This window comes from Macrobrachium rosenbergii, chromosome 18 (genome assembly GCF_040412425.1).
Source record: "Macrobrachium rosenbergii isolate ZJJX-2024 chromosome 18, ASM4041242v1, whole genome shotgun sequence".
In the NCBI taxonomy this organism is placed as follows: Eukaryota; Metazoa; Arthropoda; class Malacostraca; order Decapoda; family Palaemonidae; genus Macrobrachium; species Macrobrachium rosenbergii.
Window position 1 is genome coordinate 3584720 of NC_089758.1, and position 19001 is coordinate 3603720.

A 19001-nucleotide genomic window follows, 5' to 3' on the forward strand; every position below is an offset into this window, starting at 1 on the left:
CTCTCTCTCTCTCTCTCTCTCTCTCGTATCGAGTTTACCTTGGCCACAAAATCCACCAACTCCAATTTATGAGACGATCTTATTACGCTCAATCTTACTTCCTGACGGGATATTTTTCCTTACTCGTGGAAAATACAGGATACAATGAGTGTATTGAAAGCAACGAGACTTTGCGACATGAGAAATTTACACCCATCGATTTGGTGATAAACTTTATATCCAATTCAACACTCTCATTCACAATATACAAGACAATAGGTGATAAACTTTATATCTAATTCAACACTCCCATTCACAATATACAAGACAATAAAGATAATTAACGTGGAAAAAAAAGTTAAGTATACCTTAGTTTAACTAGACCACTGAGCTGATTAACAGCTCTCGCTGTATATTATTATGTGCACTGAGGAAACAACAGAAAAAATAAAAACAAACAAAAATAGACAAATCAATTAATAAATAAATAAATACAAGGATAATCATCTTAAGCATTAGTGTATAAAATGAGCAAAGGTTGCATCAGATCTCACTTGGCACCGACCACCAAGTACACTTCTTACGTGGCTGTTGCAAAGGGCTTTCTTTGACCTTGTCCCAGAAAATATATCTCTTCTCTTTCGCTTCCCCTTGAATTAACCGCCCGATTTAGTAAAGCTCCAGACGACTGACCCATATTGTAAACCGAAATACAAGCATTCTCTCGGGCTCATGTGGTCCCTCCCACGTTATCTTTTCGCCAAACAAAGATCCTCTTCTGATCTGATTTTGGCATCCGCGGTAGCTCGGTCAACTTCGAAGCTTGTCTCTGGACCACAGTTCATTAGGTCCATGTGGGCCGGTCTCGAAGTAACGTCAAACACACAAACACCACGACCCCTTTCTTCCAATGCCAGGGTCTATACCAGTACAAAATATCTTTACCGTTAAGCCTCGGATGGTAGTAATAACCAGTAACAAACTTGGGCACGCAATACCCACAGAATCAATACTTGCACCCCCGGTTGCAAAAAAAAAAACCAACTGATGACATAATCACTAAAAACTTCCCCGATGGCTTAGGAACTTCAAAAACTTCCTTTAGCACTGTAACGCTCAAAATTTCCATCAACTTTCTTTTCAAAATCTTATGGAATTCTTTCATTAGAATAATACTACAATCCGATAAAATGGAGGTATCACACTCTATATGTCATATTTCACAGAAAAATCTTTCCATCGTCTAAAAATTTTAAAAAAGGGAAATATGGTGTAGAATTGTATAAAATGGGCATATCTGTGCATCATGGGATATCATGCTCATCAGATTATCTGGAAACTTGGAATGAAGCAGCTTTTATGCTGCAAAAGAAGAACAAATCTTTTAATATAAATTTCACTACGATATCTTATTCGTAGGCCACCTTTAACCAGCACCGTCATATAAGAGGCATATATAAGACTCCTACAAACTACAACCCATTATGAAGAAAGGAGCCGCCTTTGTTAGAGAAAGCGCGCGGATTAGGCTTAACGCTCTCTGGCCTTCTTTTGTCAACGCTTCGTGAAAGCAATTCCACCAGAAAAAAAAAATCAGGCTGAAAGAATGCAATTAAAAACAAAAACTCTGGATTACGACAACGAATAATACCACCAGTAACGACCAATTCTGCCAATAACAGCGACAATGAAGCAAGACTCAATCGTAAACGTTATACTGAGAACTTCATTTTTCACTTTGCATACCATTACATTTCAAGCACGTCTCATTCTGCGCTCAGGAAAGCCTGTGCCAACAATGAAGCCACCGCCCATGAAAATGAAGTGGGTTAAAAATGTTTCCATCAAAAAATCAAAACAGGAACATTTACAAAAATTAAAGGTGCTTTCAGAAGATAGGTGCGTGCAGTGCCACAGTCGCCACTTTACATAAAAGCGTGCGCGCGCGCGTCGACATAGATCTGCAGTTTTAGACACCAAATGTGAGGAGCAGCAGACAATTGATGAGGATGTACATTAATCTGCTGGATGAGAAATACAAGAACATGGGAATAACGACAGAAACCTTGGATATCGGATTACACCAAATACAGAATAAAAAATACACAAAAGCATAATGTACAAATAAACAATTTTCAGGGGGGAGACGAAGAACGCACAGTAGAAAGGACTAAGTACTCGAGTTTGTATAGTACAGTTCTACGAAGATCAAAAACAGACGAGAGAAAATATTTGGACAAACAAACTGATGACGATGATGATGTCAATACCACGTACTGTTCAAGGAGTGGCATTGGCGTTGAGGTAGCCAACGGAACTGTTACAAAATAACCATGGGAGGAAATAAAAGGAGGAACATACCTGCCCAAAAGAGGGATGGGTCATTAACAACAGAAGAAAGATAACTCAGGACCTAACATTTTTGTGGTCATGGGGCAGCCGATCGAGACTACAAAGTCTACCCCAAAGCCAAATCAAAGCCCTTCAAAAGAAGGCATCGTGCTTACCCCATACAAATGGGAAAAAAAGCATGTTAGAAGAAGAAGAAGAAGAAGAAGAAGAAGAAGTAGAAGTAAGAGATGTGAGGAGGATAATCTGACTGATATACCAGAAGCTGATGAAAACCCAAATCAGCTTACGAATGAATTCGCAGGTTTTGAAGTTCAATCAATAACAAATAAACTCAGAAGATGGAAAACATTCAGGTTACGACTGAATCAATGCAGTGATGATTTTAGCCGAAACTGAATGACACCCTGTATATTAACAAGAAAGTTTCGCAGAATACGGAGTGAGGAAACAACGATGATCAGGAACTGGAAGTCATACCTAAGCTACAAAAGAAAGGTGACCTGACTGAATGTGTGATGACTGCAGAGGCATTGCACTTTGTTCGGTTTTAATGATTGTTTTCTGTTGAATACAAGAAGGAATTTGACAGCAACCACCAACCACTATTACGGAAGGTCTGACGTCACTATGGTGTTTCCATGAAATATATAAAGCTTACTTTAATTATCAATGGAAGTAGATACAAAAATTATTGTTGATGACGTCTTATAGATCGAATTCGCAGTAAACAATGGGGTGCTACAAGGGAATGTTATTCACCTTTGCCTCTTGCCCTTCTCATGGCATTTTTGGCGAAAAATTAGTCGGAGAAGGAAGAGAAACTTACATTTGAGTACCGACAGAAATTTAACAGACTCAGAATGTGCTGATGATGCGGTTTTAGTCAGCGAAACACCACGAGATTGGCAAAACTTACTAAACATATTGTATCATATATCTACTGAGATGGGACTCAAAATCAATCTAAGAAAGATGAATTAATGAGGACAAGGCATGAGCATAAAATAACACTAAATGGAGGAAAAAGAATTAATGCTGTTGAATCCTTCAAAATGAAAACTGTTGTATATCAGGTTTTGCCGACTCAGTCACAGCCTTTAGATACAGAGAACCTTAATTCCAGCTTTATCCCACAAACACTGATATCAAGTACAGATTTTTGGGGGTTAGAATTCAGTGAAAGACTAAAAGGGCAAATCAAACGACTCGGGGATAAAGTAAATTGAAACTTCTTAAGTAAGATAACACGTCCTTCGCACAACCCGAGTAGTGCGCGATGTCAGCTGGGCCCCTGAGAGAGAGAGAGAGAGAGAGAGAGAGAGAGAGAGAGAGAGAGAGAGAGAGAGAGAGAGAGAGAGAGAGATTCTAAGTATACACTGATATAGACTCTGCCTTACATATGCCCTTCGAATGAAGGTTTTTGTACTTACAATTGACATCAGCCCACCATCAAGATACCACAATGGTACGTTTGAAACACACTACTATCTGCGAATTTTAACCGCTTACACCGTGAATTTTGTTTATATTCACAAACATTAAGCTACAAATGTTGTTTAATATCCTAGAAAGGTTTTTCAATACCCAATCCACCCAGGGAATTTATAACTAATAAATGATTCGGTACCTGGGAGATTCGAACGCCCCACAGTGAAGATCAACGACTTTCAGAGACATTAACCATTCGGCTGCCAAGAGAGGTATAAGTTGATGACTTAGCCGTACATATGCTGTTGAATGCATGGTTTTTGTACTTGGTATCAACCCAGCTCCACCACGACAGCCAACTGGTATGTTTGAAACACAGCCATTTATGAACTTTTATCACACACACACTGATTATATATAAAATATTTTTTTAATGAAAAGAGTTAAACATCAAAGGTCTACCTACGATTCTGAAATCAATCACTTACTTCATGCAAGTATCTAATTCGTCCAACAAAGTAGACAACTATACAAACATACAGAGCCAACTGGCACTTATAACAAGCGAACGAAGTACAAGCCTCAAAACCACCTCATTAAACAACAATTCCTAGTGATACTAAAAACTCCAAGCATTATATCTGTCGAGAACTAAAATTAAAGTGAAATTAACTTCCAACTAAGTCTATAACATTGAGACAAAATTATGAGTAGTACAATATAGTAGATGTATATGACATAAACGCTTCATCCATTAAAACATCCGAGTAATAACTTCAAATCTTGAGGAAAACACCTTGGAAAATCCTCCAACAATCTCATCCCTATTACTGCTTACAAGTCGAGATCAGCAAATCATATTTCAAAGTTTGAAACTTTATTAAGTTCAGGCATTCTTCCAAATCCCCCGGAGCTAAACCTTCTCAAAACCCTTCGGCCAGTAAAAATGCTTCGTTAAATAAAGTCATGTGATTTTATCCTCAGCAAAACTACATACCCCTAACCACCTCAATGAAAAAAAAAATAAATAAATAAAAGCCTGAACTGCTGACCAACGACTTCAGGAGCTAAGATGGAGAAATAGGAGCAGCTTTGGTCGTTGTTTTTTCTTCAACACTGCTGACAAAACAACTCTGAAAGTTGATTATCTGCAAAGTCGTCACTTACGCCTCCAAAAACACCATCATTAAACACGATGCAGGATGCAGAGAGAGAGAGAGAGAGAGAGAGAGAGAGAGAGAGAGAGAGAGAGAGAGAGAGAGAGAGAGAGCTTTCAGGTCACCTGACGGAAAGCCAAAAAATCCAGAGGCAAGAGTTGATGGCACAGAGCCAAGAGAAGTGATCACCTCGCAACATAACCCACCCTCCCTCCCTGTCAGATGATATCGAATTTCTTCTTACAAGCTAGTTCTGAATGGTTCATACTTACTACTTTAAAATCTCTACACCAAAACTGGAAACAACATATACCATGATTTTCTGTTTAAAAACGAGAGAGAGAGAGAGAGAGAGAGAGAGAGAGAGAGAGAGAGAGAGAGAGAGAGAGAGAGAGAGAGAGAGAGAGAGAGACTACGTATGAAATTCACATTTATTATCAAACAATATACCACTATATCAGAAAGAGAAACAATAAATAAAACATCCTGTAGGTATGGCAAAAAAAAAAAAAACAGTTCCAGCAACTTCGTATAACAATAAACAAAATGTTGCAACATATGTTCCTCTTATGACTTCCCATGGAGTCAATTCAACTATGGTAACACCTTTCCAGAACCTCAGTTCCCTTGTCAGTGGCCAGGTTTCTGCTGCACATAGTATTACAAGACTTATGCTCCCATCGTTTATGTCTGCTCTCTCTACAAATGGGACATGTTTTATTTACCCGTTGTCTAACCCTCTCACTCTTTCGTCCATGCTGCAGATATATACTAATTTTCTTTTTGCTTTCTGGATTCATGCTTCAGTCTTTTTTTATTCGTTTCATCATATGGATGATTTATGAGTTGATCAACAGAGTATGCACAAGAGCACTCAAATGACTAAATATCGGAGCAAGAAAATCGCCTGACAAATAGTAAACCTGAAAAAAAAAACCTACTTCTGTAACTGTACTGCAATTATTAGTTTTATTATAGTAAATTATTCAAACCGAATAAGGACTGACATGAGAAAAACATGTACATACAGCAATAAATTTTAAAAGCAAGCTTCCACAGAACAGAAGCTTCATGTCCTTAGTCTCAGCAAATAGACAGGGTATGAGATGGGCTAGAGAGTAAAACCTTGATTTTACCAGAATTCAGTCCTATATTCTACTACTACACTGCGAGCCTCGATGGCCAAGTCGGTTAGAGCAGCAGCTTCATAGAGGTCCTTCAAAAAAGAAGGCACCGTGCTTACCCCATACCAAAACTGGGAAAAAAAGCAGCTGCAATACAAAGTTTAATGGAGGTGTAGTATTACATAACACAAAGTGAAAACCATACTTAGTGTACAGTTTGCAAATGATACACCTCTCTATTATAGCTACTGTATTACCTACTTCCCTTATGTGAATAAAACACATTACAGTAGCAACAGACCTTAATATAGGGTATAGAAAACCAGCAGGCACTGATTCTAGCAAAACCAAGGCTTTGCTTTCTAGCTCATCTCACGCCATCTCCCCAACTGCCAACCCCTTCCCCACACCCAGGGTGTGATTCACTTCTACTTGTTGCTGCTTCTTTTAGTAATTAAAATACTAAACCACACCTCTAATGTCGCCAGAAAGCTATGAAATGCTCCTAGAGGGTTTTAGATCTAGAGACAACGATAATAATACCAATGATAAAATCACATGCTTCATATCTTTTTGTCGCTAACATAGGATATCCTCTATCTAGATATCTGCTACACTACAGCGCCTTAACCTCTGAGTCAAAATTGTTCTTCTGAGACTTATGATTCCAAGCATTATTAAGAAGACTATTTGTTAAGAACCTGAACTATTGACTTTAGTGCCAGCACCACATTCATTGCATACTTCTTGTTTCAATGTGTTCCAGACCCCTCAATTTTCTCAAAATGCTTCATTATCACAATGCCAGATACCAGAGGTTTCATTTCCTTTACAGTAAAGCTGTAGAACAACCTCTTGAGCATTTTCTAAGAAAAGCTGCTTTGCTCTGAAAGAAATGCAGTATACCACCTTCAAGCACCATACAATTTGTTTGTCTCTGCTGCAAATTCCTAGACCTTGGGAACCCAAAATGTTCTGGTTCACTTACACAACAGACTGAACAGTGATACTGGCTTACAACTCATTCGACCACCTATAATATGAGCAGCTACACTGCAAATATAAATACTGTACACTGTACGTGACCTGCCTACATGAGGGCAGCTCATGTAGGCTACGATGAAGTGATTGAATCATACACAGTAGATTTTTTACCCAATTTTGCGGATTCCCTTTTTTTTTCAAAACCTCGTCTACCATCAGCCATTGTTGTTTATCTACGACCCAAACATCTATCGCTATTGCCTATCTACAATACACAATGTATAAACATCTCATGTGAGATGGAGTGATTGGGCAGGTACAAAATCAATTTCACTACCACTTTCAATTGTAATTAATAGTTGTTTTTCTAAAACTTAACTATGCTGCATTCACTGCTTCCATAATTTGTTTAATGTGATGTAATCAATGCCCTATAAGAAGTCTGACAATACTAGAGCATCTGTAAAAAAAATCAATGCTCTCTTTATGGAGCAAACTACATTTTAAATAAATTGAAGAAACTGGAAATTAGAAGGAAAATAAGTTGATAAGTCAGAAGGGATACTATGATAGTAGAGATAATCAGGTTAGTTGGCACATAATGTGTCACCATTAGGTTTGAGGTAGTAGGCAACACTAAGTTCTTGTCAAGAAGCAATTTGAAAGAAACTTGTTGCAACTGAAGTGTACCTGGCACACCATTAGACATAGCAGCAGTAAGGCTACAAAAAGCCAAGTACAGTACAATAGAATCTCTTAATAATCTCTTTGGGGGAACTGAGTTGTCTAACTATTTACAAATACCTGTCATCAGTCTACAATATTATATGCTTTTGCTTGTACCAAACTCTACCAATAAACTTTTAATGAATTAAGTAAACAGTTTTGAGTAAAAATTAAAACTAGTCTGTATCTGCAAAAATGCAATACATATGACATTACCACTAAAATATCAATAACTTTTCAACTCAGATTTTATCTTCATAGAGATTTTTTTTACATATGACATACCGGGGACAATTTAAGTCACAACAAAGAATCCAACCACAAAGGATATAAAGTATAAGGTAAAGCAGTTCTATACTGTGAAACGAGTTTAAAGGTAATGTGACTGTACACATTATAATCACACAGTACCACCTGAAAATAGACACACAGTACCACCTGAAAATAGATACAGTACAGCCAATGGCTTCCTCCTCAGCATCTGTTTTCTGGCAACAGTGACTGCTTATAATGTGAACATAAACTCAGGCCCTTTGGGAATGAGGATTAAATGCATACACTCACTGCTGGTGAGGCAAGGAGGGAGAGATACCACAATAGTCAAGTTCCTGTTAGAATGATGATGAACAAAGCTGAAACAAAGCTACTACAATACAAGAGAAGAGAGAAATTCACAGAAGCAAGTAGACCCTACTATCACCCAATGCCATACTCATTACTAAATAGCGACACTTCCTAGCTTGCTCCAGTCAAGCACTACTAAACAATTATTCCAAGAGTAGCTATTGTTAAAGCAATAAGTGTCTCCTACCATCAACCTACCAACTTCTTTCTTAGAGCATTCCAAGTGATGTAATGCTGAAGAAGATACAATTATGGTTCTTGCAACTTTCTCCCAACAAGGTGTTTTTGGTTAAAAGTCTGCAGTATTTCTTTCCACCATTTCATCTAGTCCCAAGTCTAATAAGACTAAAAATACTGTAAAGAAGTATAAGTGTTATGACAGACAGACAAAACTGCAATACTTGTTCGTGCACATCTATGTATGTTGGTTGACCTTCATACAAATCTCACTGACACCCCTTTGCCTGTGTAATGAAACTGCCTTGACAAGGCAAACATAAAGAGTGATGGAACATAAATTTTAGGTCAAAGGCCAGCTCTGGGGCCCATGACATCATTTAGTGTTGTAAGGGAAACTGAGAATAACAATGTTTATAAGGCATACAGTAACAGGAGGAAAACCTCGTAGTTGCACTAAGAAATAATTGTTGCAAGGCAAGCATGACACACACAACTAAAAACAAAATAAGGCCTCCAGGTTAACTCACTCTGATCGATTTACCCAAATATAATACTACTGTATATCAGTTTTACGTGATGGAAGACACAATGCTATCTAGAGAAATCAGCTGACACATGGTTGTTGCAAGATGTTAATGCATAAATAAAGAGTAGAATATTTTACAATTTGCCAACATAAACCATCAAAATAGATTTGTTTTTCAAGGTAAGGCAGGCAAAGTGGTAGCATAAGCTCACCCTTAAAAACTGTGGAAAATGAAATTATATACAGTATAACCCAACATTACTACCCAAATGTGAGAAAATAGATTATCTCCCATACCGTTTAGTGACAATTTCCCGTTCTCAAAAGTCTGATCAAATAAAACAAAGGAAAGTTAGACTGATATCAATTCAACCTGCAGCTACCATGATAAGGCAAGCATGGCACACATAACTGAAAATAACTCACATTATGCCTGATGGTCTACCTATGTAACAAGTCTGCCTGAAATCCTTTAACTGTGCAGGCACTGCAGTGCCAAGGTAAGAGTGTCTGACACCCTACAAGACATATGGAGGGAAAACTAGTCTCTCTCCCAACATACTTTGTTAGTAGGAAGTCACAACTGCCACTCTTGTGGATCTCACCAAGATCAATTTACTGCACTTGAATATCATATCCATATCAACTTTGCTGGATACTGTGTGTTACCTACGAAACATGCCAAGAAGTAAGCTAGCTGTTGAAAAATGCTTTTACAGTATGGGTCATAAAAAAAGTTACAAAATAAAAGAGCCACCAACTGGTTCAATAGAGTTTTTGTTATAACAACAGCAGCAGATTATCAGTACAATTTTGCCTTCAATATTATCTTTGGTCTTTCGTCAGCTGCAATCATGTTTGTCTCAGTTTTGTGAATTTTATTTTTGAAAAGAATCAGTTTTTCACTATGTGAATACCTTATTCGCTAGCTATATAATTTAACTTAAAAGTACACTACTGTACATGATTGTCATTGAAAAAAATATAATTTAAATAAAATAAAAAAAAATGGAGGAAAAGCATAAGGGTATAGATTCAACCACTCTAGGAGAAAAGCATTGTTATCCATGCCAGACATCCTGGTATTGAGTGCAGTAAACTGGGAGTTTTGCAAATTTAGCAAACAAATCAATGGTCGGGGCTTGCCAAAGGTTCTGCAACTTCTGACATACTTGTGGATGAAGAGACCATTCTGACAAGATTTGCCCTTTCCTGATGAGTTGGTTATAATGCAAAACAGAAAACAAGAACATTATTGTATGGGAGAAGCAGCAAGCAATAGTCACTAATTGTTACATCCAATTCACAATATATGCACAAGGACAGTACTGTATAAAGAATTCTGACAAAAATGTAACATTCCATCGCTACCTGGTGGGAAGAACACAATTGCAGACAGACCATCTGGGTCAGCCTAGCATTATTCTTTAAATTTGAATGCCAATCCCACCTAACAGTGCAAAGATGTAAGCTAACTTTAACAATTGTTAAGATTTATCCCAAAATTGTTTTTACCAAACAAAAACCCAAGTTTTCTCGTTGGGATTCCCCAAAAATAAAAATTTTATGATAAAATAAAGTTTTATATATACTTACCAAGTAACCGCATAGCTATTAGTTTCACTTAACTATGGCAGTTCAAAATTTGAAACTCGCAGTAACACTATTGTTTTAGTGTAGGTAACTAGACCCCGCCCACTTTCGGGGAACAGGTACAGCAGTGCTGAAGAGCTCAATTTGTTTGAGGCCTATGTCCATGAGAGGGGAGGTGGGAGGGCTATATATAAAACTTTATTTTATCATAAAGTAATTTTATTTTATCATAATGTAATTTTTATACAGGTAACTTACCAAGTAACTACATAGCTGAATCCCACATTGACAGCGGGTGGGATGCACAGACACGTTCTACCCAAAAACTCTTAGTAAAGGAGGTGTAATGCTTGTTGTAACTTTACCTGGTGAGAGAGCTGCAGCTGGAAGATACTGTCTCTGGTTGGCGCTCATCTCAACCTGTAGTGACGCGGCAGTAAAGCTATCCTTCAACAAGTTGAGGAGACTGAGGATTGAAAGGAATAACCCCTATCCTTCTTCCCCCAATACCATGCCAACCACAGCCAATGGGCTTAATGCACTGCAGTTATTATAGATTGTCGCCACATCGCACAAGTAATGGGAAGCGAAAACTGACTTTGACTTCCAGTAGGCTGACTGAAGAATCGTGGGGAGTGACAAGTTCTTCTTAAAAAACAACGAAGTGGCGACTGCTCTAATCTTATGAGCTTTGACTTCAAAAACAGTAAGATTGTCTTCTTGAATTTTCGAGTGTGACTTGGAAATAACACTCTTTAAAAAGAAGGCCAAGGTGTTCTTAGATAACAGTCGTAAGGGGTTCTTCACTGAAAAACATAGATTCTGACAACCTTTACTCCCTTTGGTCCTATCCAAGCAGTACTTAGTGTTCTAACTGGGCAAAGAGCTCTCACCTGGTCTGCTGGTCCAGGGATATTTAACAAACTCTTGATCGTGAACGAACGAGGCCAGGGGTTGGATGGGGTTTCGTTCTTGTTAGGAATCCAAGTGTGAATGAACAGACTGCATCTCCCTGCAAAAAGTCCACTAGCTTACTGAAGGCATGTAATTTGCTGATCCTCTTTGCTGTAGCTAAGAAACTAAAGAGTCTTCTGGTTATATTCCTCAACAATAAAAAGTGAAGGGGCTCAAATGGAGGGTCGGAGAGCCATTTGAGGACAATATCTAGATTCCAGGTGACTGATGTAGACTTCTCTTGCGTGGATATGTCTAGGGACTTAATTAGATTGCTTATGTCTTGATTAGCAGGCAAATCGAGACCTTGTCTAAACACAGTGTTTATTGTAGATCTATAACCTCTGATTGTAGAGGTGGCCAAGCCTCAAGATGATCTCAGAAACATTAAAAAATCAGCAATCTGTGCTACAGAGGTTTTAGAAGATGATATGTCATGTCCTGGGCACCAGTCACAAAAAACTGTCCACTTCGCCTGGTAAACATTAGCGGAAGACTAATGTCTGCACTGGGCGATTGCTTTTGCAGCTTTTCTTGAATATCCCTTCACTCTGACAAGTTCCCTGACAGTCTGAAACCTGCCAGAACAAGAGTGGATATGCCCAGATGGAAGCGATGGAAGTGAGGCTGCTTTAGAAGGCTTCTCTTCTGAGGTAAAAGTGCATTGAAAACAGCATTACCAAACTCCCTCTTTTCTGCTAACCAACTGTCGATGCCCGCTAAAGCTTTCCTAGAGGATGAGGAGATAACCATCTTCGGTAGTCTGGACGCCTCTACCGGCTGTCTCATCATGAAGGCCAAACCAGGTGATGATGGGGCCCTTAGAAAGAAGAAAGTTGGATAACAGAAGAGGAAGTACCTCACGAGCGCTGCATACGCTGCCGTAAGATGTTCTTGCTTAATGGCTTATTCATTGGCTTCTTCATTGGATGAAATGGGAGGAGCTAAGTCTGCCTGATCCTGTGTAGCAGAAGGTTGCTTCTGTAAAAGGCCAAGGATACTATCCAACTGATGTTGGATAGGTTCCAACAAAGGATCCGTGACGGCAGGAGTTGGCGCCAAACTCTTGGCTACTGGTGCTGAGCGTACCGAAGGCAAAAATTCTGACGCATGGCGCTCGGAAACTTGGCGTACAGACACATGGCGCTCGGAAACTTGGCGTACAGACACTGTGTACCGATCAGAAGTTGGGTGCTCGGACAATGAGTGCTCATAACCTGATCGCTCGGTCACTGGGCGATTCGTCACTAAACGCTCGGACATTGGGCGTTCAGACACTGTACACTCGGTCGCTGGACACTAAGACAACTTGGATGAGGAATGCCGCTTCAAAGACTGGCTCTCCACCACAGAAGCGTCATGCACAACCCGCTCAGGGATGGAAGATGGGCGCTCGGACACTGGGCGTTTGGACACAGAACACTTTGACATTGTATGTTCAGACACTGGGCGCCTGGACAACTTGGATGAGGAATGCCGCGTCAAAGACTGGCTCTCCGTCACCGAAGTGTTATGCACAACCCACTCAGGACTAACCCAAAAACTGCAGCAGGGAAGAGGACTGTGCTTTTGTTCCCTAGGAAGCTTACGTGGAAGCAAGGAAGCGCGGTCAGCAGAGGGAACATGCCATTTCAATGGCCTTGATACTTTCAAAAAGTGTTTCCACCCCCCGTCCTCACATTATCCAAACCGTTGGACGACAGAGCGTGAACATCTGTACGGACGCCTTTTCAATGGCGATCCGCCAAGCCGTGGGTTCAATCAACAGGCTCAGTTGAGGGGGCAACTACCCACGGACAAACCCCACCGACTTCCCTTAGACTTCTGGTTTGCTTCCTCCCAGGTTTGGGGGTCTAACATTGACCTTTGTCTAGCAGCATCGGTGGGATGAGTAGTCACCTCCTCCACTTGCACAGCACTTGCACCGACACTTACCTGGTCCATAAGGGCCTTAACTGAGGATCCAATCTGGGCTACAGTGTTAACAAGCAGACCAAACTTTTGGTCAATTCTAGTTTCTAGGATGGCGATGGCACCGGGTTTGGAAGGAGCCAGGTAGCTGAGTTTGAGGCAATGTTGGAAGGCTGGTGATAGGGGAGAAAGCAGTCACAGGCATAGAAGGCACAGGTTCAAAAGCAATATCAGATTTCAGAGTGGAAACCTGGCTAGTTAAACCTTTAGCCTCGGCTCTAGCAGCTGCCCTTCTCTGTTTGCCTTTCTGGAGTCGATCTAGATGTGCTTCCAAAACTTTCCATTTATCCTGATACCAGTCTTTGCATTCACCAAATTTCACATTCAAGTTCAAACGAGCAAATTTGCCCTCTACAATGGTAACAGAAAGTGTGCGAGTCATACTTAGCAGAAGTAAGTCTAGTATTACAGCCTTTGCTGCAATACCTAATACTAGACATGCTAGAATCTGACATACCAAGTCAAAATTAGTCACGAGTCTGAATGAGGAACTAGCTAAGCTAATAAATAGCATGCTACCAACACGAATGAATACCTCACCAAAGGCAAAAGATACAACCATCCGGCAAAATGCAAATTGGAGCTTCTCAAACAAACCTTGTTCAGTTGACCGCCAAAAAAGAATTGAGCTTTTCGGCACTGTTGTACCTATTCTTCACCGAAAGTGGGCGGGGTCTAGTTACCTACACTAAAATAATAGTGCATTACTGCAAATTTCAAATTTTGAACTACCTCGGTCAAGTGAAACTAATAGCTATAAAACTGTCGGACACGGATGGGGTTACGTAAATTAATCATTGCCATCTATAAAATTAAGTACATACAGTAATCCCTTTGTCAGTTGCACTTCCCATATCTGCAATACACCTCTGACCACATCTTTTTCAGCGCAAACAGGTTATTGTTGTTATTATTATTATTATTATTATTATTATTATTATTATTATTCAGAAGATGAACCCTATTTATATGGAACAAGCCCACTGGGGCCACTGACTTGGAATTAAAGCTCCCAAAGAATATGGTGTTCATTTGAAAAAAGTAACAGAAGGTAATGGGAACCACAGGAAGAGATCAGCTATTAGAACAGATAAATTAACTAATACATAAAATGTAGGTAAAATATTAAAATACAACTTGAATTGTATTACGGTAATAATGCAGCACTTTACACCACTAAATGGCAAAAGCATACAGTTTATGGACAGATGTGTGGAGCAAAAATTAACTGCCTGGATGGAAGCAGAAAAAATACCTCCGCTCAGCCAGTTGAACTTACAGAGCACTGTATGTATGCTGCTAAGGTCAATAAGACTGTGGTTTGTTGAGTCATTTATTGATGAAAAGAGGGAGGGGGAAAATATGTTTTACACAAAAAATTAAGGGCAACCTCAACAACTCTGTCAAATTACTGAGAACATTTCATCTACATCTATATGAATATCCTTTTTTATTTATGAACAATACTTTACAGTATTCACAATACTGTAGTAGGAAAAATTTTTTACACCAAAAAATATTCTCTAAGAACAGCAAAAATTAGCAGGTCTGCTCTTCATCTAATATTACCATCCTCTTTTATTTCTGCATCATTTATCATATATATTTGGCCTAATTGCTAATCAAAGGAAGAGCAGACAATCCATATTCCTTACTGATTGCTTTTTTTCTGTGCTAGTAATAAATCACTGAAAAAAGTCTACCCATGAATTGATTAAAAACAATAAAAACGAGGAATTAGCCATAAAACTATGTTGATAACGTCCATGTCATTTTTAGTGACCTAGAGAATGTATTCATAACATTAGTTCTAAAAGTAAAGAAAAGCAACAGCTGTATACAGTACTTCTATAAAGAGGCTCAAATCCAAGATTTCAAGACCTTTTGTAAAAACGAGTTAAAAATCCCAACTACACTGAGCACTGACGTGACACTGAACTAATGTCATAACAATGATATACAAAATACAGTATGGTGTTGATAAGGTTAAAAACAGAGAAGTTGCAGGTATTCTTCTGGGCCATGCTTTGACAGACTATGTGCTGGGATATATATATCAACACCTTTTCTACAAAATGAGGAGAAAGTAAGTGTTAAATAGTAATCAACCTATCAACCTATTTGGGCTAGAAATTAATAAGTGGGTCACTTAAAAAAAAAAACTCTAACCAAGGCTATGAGAGATTGCTTTCAGGAATGACTGTGTGTGTGTGTGTGTGTGTGTGTGTGTGTGTGTGTGTGTGTGTGTGTGTGTGTGTGTGTGTGTGTGTGTGTTTTTCCAGGGAGGAAAATTTCTTGTGTATTATGTCTTAAGTGACTATTTAAGGCACCTGGAGGAAAAAACACAAAGAAAATCATATGAAATTAGTGTAATTGAATTTTAAAGATATCCATTAACAATACTTTAATATCCATTGATCTTACAGTTCAGTGACAATTGTGATTTTTAACTGCATGATCTTAATTTATACTTACAAAAAGTTCGTTCTAAAATGAACAATACATTGGAAAATGATTCATAAACTACCTTTAAAGAGAATCATTTGACTAAATATCTGGCCTAATTTTGGCTAGGATATAATAAACTGGAACTGAAGGTATCAAGATTTCAAACTGTAATGTGACATGGCAAATAAAAAAATAAGGAGGAACACAGAATTTACCATTTTTTTCTGTGATGCAACATTTTTTGGCTTTAAGAAATGAAGCCTACAAAACTGCAGAAGCCTAATTATCTCAAGACTCCAAAAACTGTCAAAAATGTCAGGTCAAACTGTGAATGAGCATGATTAATCTAAATGGAAGATCAGGCCACCCTATTAATGCTTTTATAAACTCTTTACTCCATGTGTTCCAAGGTTCACAATTTTAACATGATTTTCCTCGATTTGCAATAAACAAATATCCATAAATAACCTAAAAGATAAGACTGCATGTAAATAAAATACTGTCAGTAATGTACAAATCCTATTAGTTTCCAGTTTTCTGCATATAAATGTCCTGTTAACCCTTTCAGTCACTAAACCTTTGAAAGTCCCCATGTGTCCCAGAGTATGAGGGGCGATAAGCTGTTTGTTATTTTGTAACCTGTTGTGAGGCTACTATTTACACTAGCCTGATATCCTGTCAGTTAAGCAGAATACATCTACTTTGTGATAAATTAAAAATAAAAAAAGGATGAAGAGGTAACAGGCTAATGATGAGTAGAAAATCCCAGGTAATCCTACAGTTTAGGGGTCCAAATTCATTGCATTACGTAAAGTCAAGATCAGCACACAGATTTATCAAATATTTATTGAATCATGGAAAACAATAAAAAAAAAATGATCAGTTTATCTGCTTACAGAAGCAGCAATTGTAAAAAAAAAAAAAAGGGAATAAAGGGGAAACATAAACAAAAACATGTGTTAGAGCACACAGACCCATAGAATTTTGATAAAATCATAAATCTCTGCTTCTGTAAGCAGATAAACTGCTCATTCTTTAATAAATACAGGCTACTTCTGTTGGCATTTCTAAGCAACAGCTCTGCACAGCCTATTACCTTGGAAACTGATTTTTCCTATACAGTACTTTTACTATTGCTAATGAAGGATGTGGTGTTGTTATTATCGTCAGTCAATTACTATTAACCTCATATCTACCCAACATGGTTGGGGACCCTTTGGAAGCGTGGGGTTTTGGAAACATTGGGAGAAAGACGGACTGCCATGTTGCTGTATGGAATGGTTTCGCGCATTCGCAAGTCATCAGGGAGTCATATGTTTAAGAAGGGATTGGCTAAGGAAACCTATTATAAAAGGAGCTATACTAACCTTAACGTACCCTAACCTAAGCTAACCTAACCTTGTAGACCATGTTACTTAGTCGGGGAGCCCGGACCCATTGGTGAAGGAAACTCCACTTTTTACCAAAAGCACTCTTATAACACTTCACATGTGCGAGAGCATTCCACGATGGCCAGCATAAACTTCAGAAGTTAATTACAGTCGACCGACACAAAATACCAGTAAATTCTTAATAAGCAACCAAAATACTGTAGGAAAAATCAATTTCCAAAGTAATACCTTGTGCAGAGTTATTGCTTAGTTGTAACCTTCTGTTTATATAGCTGTTGAAAGAAATTGAAAATAGGAAAGAAAACTTTTAAACACACACACAAGGGAACAGTGAATTTGGGCCCCTAAGCTGAAGGATTACCAATACCCGAAAGTGACCCTCCCCCTTATGTCCCGAGGTTGGCTACTGAAAAGGCAATAGGCTAGTCTAGCTAACCTTGCCTATACCTAGCCTGTATGTCAATACAGGTTGCAGCCTTGAAAATGTATCTAATGCCTACTAAGTAACTTGAAAGGGAACTACCTTCTTAAACTTACATTATTATCTTTAAAATTTCGCCAAAAACTCAAAACAGCATATAAAATTGGTTTACGTATAAATATGCTACGCCCACCGTAGCCTTGGCCCAGCAAAGCCAAAGCTGCTAGGAGTTACCCTTGCTTTTTATTAACGCCTATTGAAATTAACTATGAATAAGGAGGCACTTGCTAAACCGTTCTCATATTTTCTCGACGTATCCTATCCTATCCTATGACCCCCAAGCCACAGGATGTCCTTCCTGTGTATCCTTCTTTGAAGAAGTTATCTGCAGTTCTAAGTATGTCTGTTTTCGGGTACGTTTTCGTACTATCCAACAACTAACTTTGGAAATGCTCCACTGGCGTTAATTTTCAACCGAACAATGGGTATGCACGCATATCTTACAGGCTGAGAATAATCCGCTGTCAGGCTAACCTCTCTTCGGGGAGGGAGGGAGGAGACCAATAGCTTAAACTAATGACAGGTGATGTCCAAACTTACCCGTCGCCCACGACGACACATTTGATGGCCTGCATAATCCGGAACTTTCAACGAACTGCTGTTTAAAAAATATATTAATCACTTGCACAACCCTGAAATGGGAACCTCCCGTCACTTGCTTCCCACAAACTACAGATTTCCACTGGGCGGGTTCTTCTCTCGCAAACCAACATGGACGATCTCAGACAACCACTGTTGCCAGACCCTTTTTCGCTGGCGATAAATGGAGGCGAGCGCTTACCGCTTCACAACACCAACCTATTTATTGATATTTTTTTTCCGAATGTGTTTTGTTTCCTCGTGTATAAAGAGTATTGTAAGCTGTTATTTATTAAACGTTGAATGTAGAACACCAGATTCACCACCAAAAATGGTCCAGGTTTTTTCAGAGGAAGTGTACAAAAGATGTAATTATTGCTAAATAGTGGAACCGTTCTCCCTATTTCGTGCTCATAAATCAACAGGTAGACATTTATCCGGAAGGTACTATTGACTTACAAGACGACGTTGTCTTCGTCAGTATATTAGCATTAGACAAGACTG

General features: G+C 38.8%; 1 protein-coding gene across 1 annotated transcript in view; it reads right to left on the reverse strand.

Annotated features, from left to right (window-relative positions):
• Positions 1 to 18664, reverse strand: part of LOC136848043 (ras-related C3 botulinum toxin substrate 1) — a 124995-nt gene extending 106331 nt beyond the window's left edge. The window contains exon 1 of the mRNA XM_067120114.1: positions 18459 to 18664. Within this exon, the coding sequence (XP_066976215.1) occupies positions 18459 to 18493 (35 nt within the window). The 5' untranslated portion in view covers positions 18494 to 18664. The remainder of the gene's footprint in view (positions 1 to 18458) is intronic.
• Positions 18665 to 19001: the final 337 nt, after the last annotated feature.